Source organism: Aplysia californica, unplaced genomic scaffold (genome assembly GCF_000002075.1).
Source record: "Aplysia californica isolate F4 #8 unplaced genomic scaffold, AplCal3.0 scaffold00135, whole genome shotgun sequence".
NCBI lineage: Eukaryota > Metazoa > Mollusca > Gastropoda > Aplysiida > Aplysiidae > Aplysia > Aplysia californica.
This window is the reverse complement of record NW_004797405.1, coordinates 255,157-263,992: the sequence shown is the minus strand read 5'-3', so window position 1 is coordinate 263,992 and position 8,836 is coordinate 255,157. Positions and strand designations below refer to the sequence as shown.

Genomic DNA, 8,836 nt, shown 5'->3' with positions numbered 1-8,836 from the left:
ACAAGCTTTAAGATGATACCAATAACTCTACATGCCCAAAAATTGACGAGAGCCTGATTCCACCATGCCGCCTCACATTTGTGATTTGACTCACTCACTGTCATATGTTCCATTGCAATAGAGCCCCCTTATTTGAGATATTTCACGAATGACTTGAAGTCGGAATTTTTATTTTTTTTTAATTCTTGAAAAGCACAAATTCAAGTTGCGGCAGGCACAAACAAAAATCTGGTATACAGTACGTCTACTTATCATCACTGGCAATCTGCAATCACTCCTAAACATCTGCACTCAAATCATCTCTATTTCAAAAGAAAGGGGAAAAGCGGACTAAAAAAATCATAATTTTGCCCTGGGTTGAACTAATGTAGGTCAACAAAGCAGGGCTAGGAAAAAGCCTGCAATTGTAAATACAGTACAACACGGATAGGTCTACCACAGAAGACTCAAAATCCTGCATCCGTCGAACAGTGCCTGCAGTCCCGGGGTTTTTTTTCTTTCTTCTTCTTTATATTTGTAATATATCCCTAGAACTATGGATCCCTCAAGCTACAGGAGCTAAACCCGATGACTTCCAGCAATCTGTGTTATACTGTACGTAGTGAGACCATGTGGGCGCACCATCTGGATATATAGGTTTCTCTGTCCAAGGACTTCCATAAGGTCGGGACCTCCATTACCATGATAGTAATGTTTTCTCTTCTTCCATAAGGTCGGGACCTCCACTACCATGTAAGTAATGTTTTCTCTTAGTGATAGTTTTACGGCACTTGCAGCACAAATGGGTCATACAAGTGCGGATGATAAGAGGTATTACCAGAGAGTAACATAGAAAGAACAGAGGGGGGGGGAGGGAGGGTTAGATAAGGTCAACACATATTTTATCAGAAAGAACGGGCAAACCATATTGGAGCACCAACCAACCGTCCAAAAGTTATACCTGACATAGAGGGTCTGATAGTGGCATTTCCTTTCACTTTTTCATAACCCCCAGGACATCAGAAATTGTTCGTTTTAGTAAGGTTTCACGGAGCTCCTAACTGCATAAGGTCATTGACATTAGAAATGACCCAAATGACATTTAGAGGCTACAGTATACTACAACAATCAGATCGAAAGAACGAGGAAAAATGGAATTAAGATAAAGCTAGCCAGTCAGAGAACAAATCAATAACTTGTAATTCACATCATGTACAAAATCAAAACCAAAACTTCCATGGAAGTCTTGTGAAAAAAAAAAAAAACCTTCCCAGCTGATGACACGTACAAAAACAAAATATCCCCCCCCATTACACTGAATCTTAGTCGGCACATCATATTTCAGCACAATACATACTACTTAAGTTTTTGGCGCTCATATGACCTTATGCAACTGTGAGCACCGTAAAACCTTACCAAAACAAACATACTTAAGAAGTTTTAGCTAGTGTTTTACGGCACTTACAACACAGGTCGTCATATAAGCACCGAAGCACAACACACACAAAGCACAAACAGGGGTGATGATGAGCTGTCCAAATGTCACTCTTTCACTTTGGGGAGAACTAAAAAGGACTTTACATAAGAATGCACAACAGTTCAAAGGTACAGCATACCTAAGACAAAGTGAATATGCAGGTAATTTAAAATTTTAAAGAACAAAAATCATGACTTGAAAATAAATCTTATACAAGTACACGTTCACAGCATCTAGCAATTAAAAAAAAAATTTTGCACCTCCATGAGATACAAGTACAGTCAAACCTGTGTAAGACGGCCACCCATTGTCAAGGAAAAAGTGGCCGTATAAGACAGGTGGCCGTCTTAGGCAGGACTGATCAAGATTAAGAAAACAAATCATTCCTATCAGAGGTCCCAATCGAAAGTAGCCGCATTCTTGTTTTTGTTGTTGTTGGTGGTGGTGGTTTGTATTTTGTTTGTAATTTTTATTTTGTTGCTGATTTTGCAAAAGGGTGACAATAAAACGAAATGTATCAGACGAGGAAGACCGAGCGCGATGTAAAAACAAACTCATGGGTCGCCACCACTCGGAGAACGAGCGACGTTTCTGTCCCAAGTTCACGTTGACATCCTTTGTTACTTTGTTACAGACTGGGAAAACAGTGACCACTCATCTCGCTTACGGTTTGTGTTTAAGTTCTGGGCGGGGCTTATGGGTTATGAGGGATCACACGCTTACCTCACCAGCAGCTGAAAATTGGTAGCTATTGGTCAACAGTGGGAGGGGCCTACGCAACATGATCGGTTGGAGGGATTACCTAACAACAGCGACAGGGGATTGAATTATGACGGCTTGCCCACAACGCCAGGGGCAAAAGCATAATTTATGACTAAACGAAATGGAGTCACTATAAGGTGGCCGTCTTAGACGGGTGTTATTGCTTAGTGTGATAGGGTTTGTGTGTTGAAATAAGGTGGCCGTGGCCGCGTTGGACAGGTGCCCGTTTTACACAGTTAAATTATATAGAAAAAACGCAAGGGGGGAGATGGAAAGTGGCCGTTTGTACAGGTGGCCGTCTTATAGAGGTGGCCGTCAGGGCAGGTTCGACTGTACATGTTTACCGAGGTCACTTAAAAAATAAAACAAAATCAAATCGACGAAACAAAAAACCCCAGTAAAATGAATGAACCCTGTTCATCTTGATCAGCATGGGCAGTACATCCAAGTCTTGGAATGAAATAGGGATAGGAACAAGAACAAAGTCCTAAATATTTAAATAAATGTAGGTGTTTTTATGCCCTTATTGACACAATCTAGGTCATTTAGGAGGCGGTATTCCTACCCTTACCCCCCTCCCCTCCTCTCCTCCCCCCACCCCTCCCGCGTGCGAAAGTCAGTCACTACCACCACGTCAACAGACAATGGCTCTGGACAAGAAATGAGATACTATACAGATATTGGCTGCTTTGAGCAAAGAGAAGCACATTGACACAACAATGGTCATTTTGGGCAAGAGAAAAGTAAGACAGACAGATAGAAACAACAGAGAAAGAAATAAAGTAGGACCTACCAGTGGCACCCTCCAACCTCTCACCTATTGACTACAAGGATTATTTCACAGCTAATAAACTACAGAACTACAACCACTCTACAAAGAAATGACATCAGGTTGGACATCTAGTTTGTCAAAGTTTCCTTGTGTAAAAGAAAAAAAAATGAGACATGTGCTATCTAAATCGAACAAAATTTATGAATTACATGGCACTGTACGGATTATTGACCCACATGTTATAGCTCCAGATTGAGAATGAATGAGTCGAGTGAATAGGGCACTCTGAAAACCAACCCAACTCAAGTTCAAAAACATGCTCTCTTGGGTTTGAAACAGTTCAGCAAGACACCAACTGAGAGAACAGTGTACCCAAAGAGCTATAAAGTTATGATAGTACTGAAATCTCCAATGAAGAATTTTACATTTTGCTTCCCATCATGCACTTATATTTAATACGAGGGCACTGCCAAGAATCTTTATTAACCAAAACAAAAAGCTTTGGACATCCTGCATTAACTGGGACTACTTCAGAGGTGCTAATTAGCTACGAAAAAATCCAGAACTTTTGTGATCCCCTGGAAATGCACACACACCGTCTCAAATTTGACCGATGTCAATGAGCAATACATTTGGTATCATGACTATTTTTATATAAAGTGCAAAATCCAGGCAATTTTAGAAATTCAAATTTCCAAATTAATCCCCAGTCAGCAACTCTGCTACCCGCACAGACAATAACAGAATAGTAACCAATACCCTCTAGCTTTCCTAAAACTCAGTCTGTACTGAAGGTGGATCACTACTCTCCACTATGCCTCTTGTAAACCAGGCAAACAGGGTGCCTTCTGATCAGAGTTTGTTTGTTGTTTTAGTTTTAGTAAGGTTTTATGGCGCTCGCAACTGGACAAGGTCATATGACAAGAGTGGCAGATGGGAGATAAGAAGGAAACTAAACAAAGCACAAAGCCTACTGCTGTCCTGACTAGAGGTTAGACTTAGACCTAAATAAACAACAATCGCAGAGACAAAATGAGCTGGAGACTGGAATTAAGTACCTCTTGTGAGTTATAACTTCTGTATGATAAGAAAACGAATTGTGATCAAGGCAAAAGTAAATCAATTCTTAAAAAACTAAAATTGTTACACATTTAAAATATTGAAAAACAACTGACTGAGGAACAGCTAGAGAAGGAAAAAGCCAATGAAAGTGAAAAAGAGAAAAAATAAATATATATGACTACAAGAGAGTAAAAGGCAGGGGATTCTTCAGAGCACATCAAGAGAATTATCAGACAGCAGAGAACTGTCACTGAGAAGCCACATATATATAGAGACCCCTGACGAGAGAGATTTGTTTTAGTTTCAACTGTTTTAGTGAGAGTTTTACAGCACTTGTGACACAAACAGGTCATACAAGTGCCAAAGGTCAGAGAGGTCACTAGACAGTAACATACCAAGTAAAGAAGGAGGAGAGATAAAGATGATAGATAGGAATGATAGGAAAGAAGGTGCAAACCACATCCGGGCACCCACTAACCACCCTTGACGAGACAGGCACCCACTAACCACCCTTGACGAGACAGAGAGAGTGGAGACAGAGTCAAGACCAAAGCAACTAACAACACACAATCAAGAGACAAGTCAGGGGCAATGAGAGGGAACAGACTGACCAAAACAGACACACTTGCTCAGAATACATGTACGCAACAGTACAATCTATTCCCAGTATCACAGTTGACAACAGCTGAGCACCACAAAGTTTGTAACAAAAAAGATGCTATGACAAACAAGGATAATAATCATAAAAATAAATAGCATTTGTATAGCGCATACCACCGCCAAACAGCAAGCTCTATGCGCTTTACGCTATATTATTAACCCAGCAGACCATAGAACGCTCAGAATCATTCTCAGCTTCCCGGGAAGCATACAGGGCAAGCAGCAGATTAAGCACTCAAACACTAACAAACAGACAAGATCTTTCACTGCCTATAGCTAGGTACCCATTCCCACCTGGGTGAAGTGAGGAAAATTTGTGTAAAATGCCTTTCTAGAGGACACAGAGTTGGGCCCCTGACAGGATTCGAACCCATGACCTTACTACCATAGCCATCTTCTTAATCTGCTCTTCCTTCACAAGTCTCAAAGACACGAAGCAAGACTGTAAAGAACATCATGCATACTATGGTGAAATGAATGTGCATAACAACACAACACAAGGCACAAACTAGGAAAGCAACATGCTAGAAATAACCAACTTGTAAATCTATCTCTTGTGTCAGGAAAAAATTCTAAAATCTATGAGCGTTCCCTATATTGCGGCTAATCAGGATGCAAGAACCTTTGATTATCCCAACTAACACTAGGATTGGTGGGGGGATTTTTTTCAGTTTTTACAAATATTTTGTGATTCTCATTGGCCCATGAAGAGAGCTCATTGAAATTTCGACGCCCAAAAAAAAGATAGAATAAAAAAACAGGTAATAGAATCATTTGTTGCGAGTTGTAGAAAATCTAGACTAGGCTTTGCTTTGATACCTGAGCTCTATGTACACAGCACAGTGGAAGTCAGAATTGGCTTTTTCAAGTAATTGCAAGTATGACTGAATTATCATTAAGTTCATTATCAATCAAATGCTAACCAGTAACACCGGACACAACAAATGCACTTTCTGTCAACAAAAGTGGAACAATCGACTGATTATGAAATAGTCGACTGATTTAGTTTTTTGCCACATCAGATCACCAACAGGACATACCTCCTATAGCTCTGGCGGCGTGTGCTCGTCATTTGAGAAACCACTGACAAGGTTTCTGCACATGACATCCCGCATGGGCTCAACATGGAAAAAGAATTTGCTAAAAGTAAAAGAAAAGAATGAACTATGCTCGCTCACTGAAAAAAAAAGAGAGAAGTTCATACCAAACATGACAGATGAACATCAAAGAAGTAAGGCATGCGAACAACTTCCTCCAATCATCAGCTAACCTCTAAAAGCTCAACCAACGTAGTAAAAATGAAATAAATCATAATTAACAACTAAAACATACTCCGAGGTACTACTCGGAAACAAAATCCTAAAACAATCTGTTTTTAGCCAGCCCCTTTAATAAGATATACACTGACTTGCCCTCTTTTAACTTCTAATACAGAAAAAAAAAATTTAACATAAGAATATCTAACAAATTATGCATTCTATAAACTAACAAAAAAGTTAAATACGATGATAAGCTTTTGTATCTGTAACAAGTCACACTTTCCTCATCATGAAAGCTCTGCCCAGAGTGACAGCTCAAGTAATGCTGGTGACTTATTCTGTATCTTGAATACCACAAAAATAAAATTTGACAAGAACTGGCTCACAGAGAGACACACTTTCCAACTTATATCTACTTCACAGCATTCCAGGAGTCTACTTATGAGAAAAGTAGAACAGTATTGTGGAAAGACAAGGCTGCAAACTTTGCCTTTTTTTTCAAACCAGGGAAAGTGAATATGTTTTTAAGCCTCCCTTGACACATTTTATGTTTGTTTTATGGCGCTCGCAACTGCATAAGGTCATATGAGCGCCAGAAAATTAGAGGCGTCACAAGTGAGTAACAAACATAAAAAAAGAAAAAGGGGAGATAAGGACGATAGATGTTTGATAGGAAAGAAGGAGCAAACCACACCAGAGCACCCGCCAACCACCCACTGACACAATTTAGATCATTCAGGAGGTGCAGTTTGATCCTACCTTCAGGAGGTGCAGTTTGATCCAGCCTGTCAAAGCTAACCTGGGCCAACAAGGATACAAAGTCCCAGTAGAAAGACCGAGATACTCAATATATTAAAAGTAAAAATCCTCCCCACTTTGGAATTGAACTTGGGGCTCCTGTGTGTGACAGTGAAGCGCCTAACCCCTACACCACAGATGCCAGTCTTTCCACCCAGTGAGAGACGAAAACCAACAAAGACAGAGGGAAGTGCGAGGTATGCAGGTCACAGAGTGAATGTACTGTGAAGCGAGGTATCCGAGTTTCGTTTTAGTAGCAGTTTTACGTTAATTGCAACACAAATAGGTCATATTTTTGTCCAAGACTAGATGTATTACTAGAGAGGAACACACACATACGCACAAAAAAAAGGGGGAGGGGGGGAGGTATGGATGATAGATGTTTGATATGAAAGAGGGAGTAAACCACACCGGAGCACCTGCCAACCACCCACAGGGTATCTGAGAGAAATAAAAAAGAAAGAAATGGAATCAGCATAAGGTGGAAAAGGGAGGGGAGAGTGTGCAAGAAAAGGCAACTGTTAAAGAAGCAACAACTTAAATCTTGTCTTTCGTCACTGGAATTCAGAGCTATCAAAATGATTTCTCATCAAAATGGTGACAGTACAAGACAGCTTGAACCTCACGTAATGTCAGCAGCAACCAATGCTACACTTACAATTTTCCTATAAATTTGGTGTCTAATTCAAATAAAGGCCACACTGACTACTCTTGAAACACGCAATCCTGAAAAATCAGTCGGGTACTGATAATATCCTGCACTCAAACTGCTGGTCTTTGATAAAAAATAAATAATGAACAAAATCGAACTAAAACAATGAATGAAGTAGTAAGGAAACGGCAAGTTTTTCAGTAAAACCGAAAAGGGACACACATATTTCAGGGCATGCACTCTCAGCACAGAAGAGCATTGAAATGCACTGGAAGCTTCACTTGAAACACAGCTTGGATTTCAAAAGAGAGCAAAGTGATACGGGTTTTGAGAACACCCAAACACGCCCTCACCCCAGCCTCCCTCACATCCCCTCCAAGCACACAGACCAACAATGCACTTATATAACATTATATATAAGTTCAGGTGTAAAGCTTATCACAATGAAACAAAAACAAACACCCTAACAAATTACTGTAAAACAGGTTTTTTTTAGGGCCATTCAATTTCCAAGTCGAAAATAAACGTCTCTGCACTATGAGATCTTTTCTTGAAAAAGACCATTGTTTTCAAGAAAAAATCATTTACTGCTCAGATCATAAAAATGGCCCCCACAAAACCTGTTGTTCCGTACAAGCATAGATATTATTATAATTTAGACACTAATGCTGCTCATGTTTCCCAGAGCTGCTGCTCGACTCGTCACCGGGACTGCTGTTTTGCTGAGAGAAATGCTGCAGCCGTCTCTTCCTGACTTCGTGCATCTCGTCTTCGTGTCCCTCCTCCCTCGGGTTTTCCCACTTGGGGATATCTTCCTCCTTCGCTGGCGCCCCTCCCACAGCGCCTTCCACTTGTTTCTCTGTGACAAAGCAAAGATGAAACAGATGAAAAAGCCATGTTAAAAAATCGGAGAGAACAATGCCAAAGAAAAAACGAAAAGGATTGAAAAGCCATCTTTAAAAAAATTAACAGGGTACACAGAAATATTTCATTTATCCAGCATCAACTTAAAACAATTCAAGTGACAAACCGGAAGAGACCCCTTTCCTGTGCATCAGCATTCCATGTGGAGGTACTACTCACTTGTTCCCATTTTCACTTATCACAACCCTTTCTATGCACATTCTACATCTATACATATTTCCTGTTGATGTTGTCAGTTCAATTTGCAATAGTTTGAGAGGGGTCAAACATCCGTTTTGGTAAATATTTGCCAAAGTTAAGAGCTATTTTTTTGTAGTGGCACCTCAAGTTTCTAAAAATATGTCACTTAGAAATAGGAAATACCTATTCGTAGGGAAAGAAATAAATTACTGGGGGGGCGTGTGTGAGAGAGGTGGGTGTGCGGCAAGAAATGTGCATGTGTGTGTGTGTATGTGAGTGTGTGTGTGTGTGTGTGTGTGTGTGTGTGTGTG

The 8,836-nt window shown here is 40.2% G+C and overlaps 1 protein-coding gene and 1 long non-coding RNA gene across 3 annotated transcripts in view; both read right to left on the bottom strand.

The window, feature by feature from the left end:
* Nucleotides 1-165: 165 nt before the first annotated feature.
* Nucleotides 166-1,762, bottom strand: LOC118477554. The gene is made up of 2 exons (XR_004858465.1): nucleotides 721-1,762; nucleotides 166-671 (listed from the first exon to the last, which is right to left on the bottom strand). It is a non-coding gene; the product is annotated as an uncharacterized LOC118477554 (long non-coding RNA).
* A 5,829-nt stretch (nucleotides 1,763-7,591) lies between these two features.
* The window catches only part of LOC101847868 (E3 ubiquitin-protein ligase synoviolin B), a 20,162-nt gene continuing 18,917 nt past the window's right edge, over nucleotides 7,592-8,836 (bottom strand). For both annotated transcript variants that reach the window (XM_035969293.1, XM_005096683.3), the window contains exon 14: nucleotides 7,592-8,280. In XM_035969293.1, coding sequence (XP_035825186.1) covers nucleotides 8,084-8,280 — 197 coding nt within the window. In that variant the 3' untranslated portion in view covers nucleotides 7,592-8,083. The remainder of the gene's footprint in view (nucleotides 8,281-8,836) is intronic.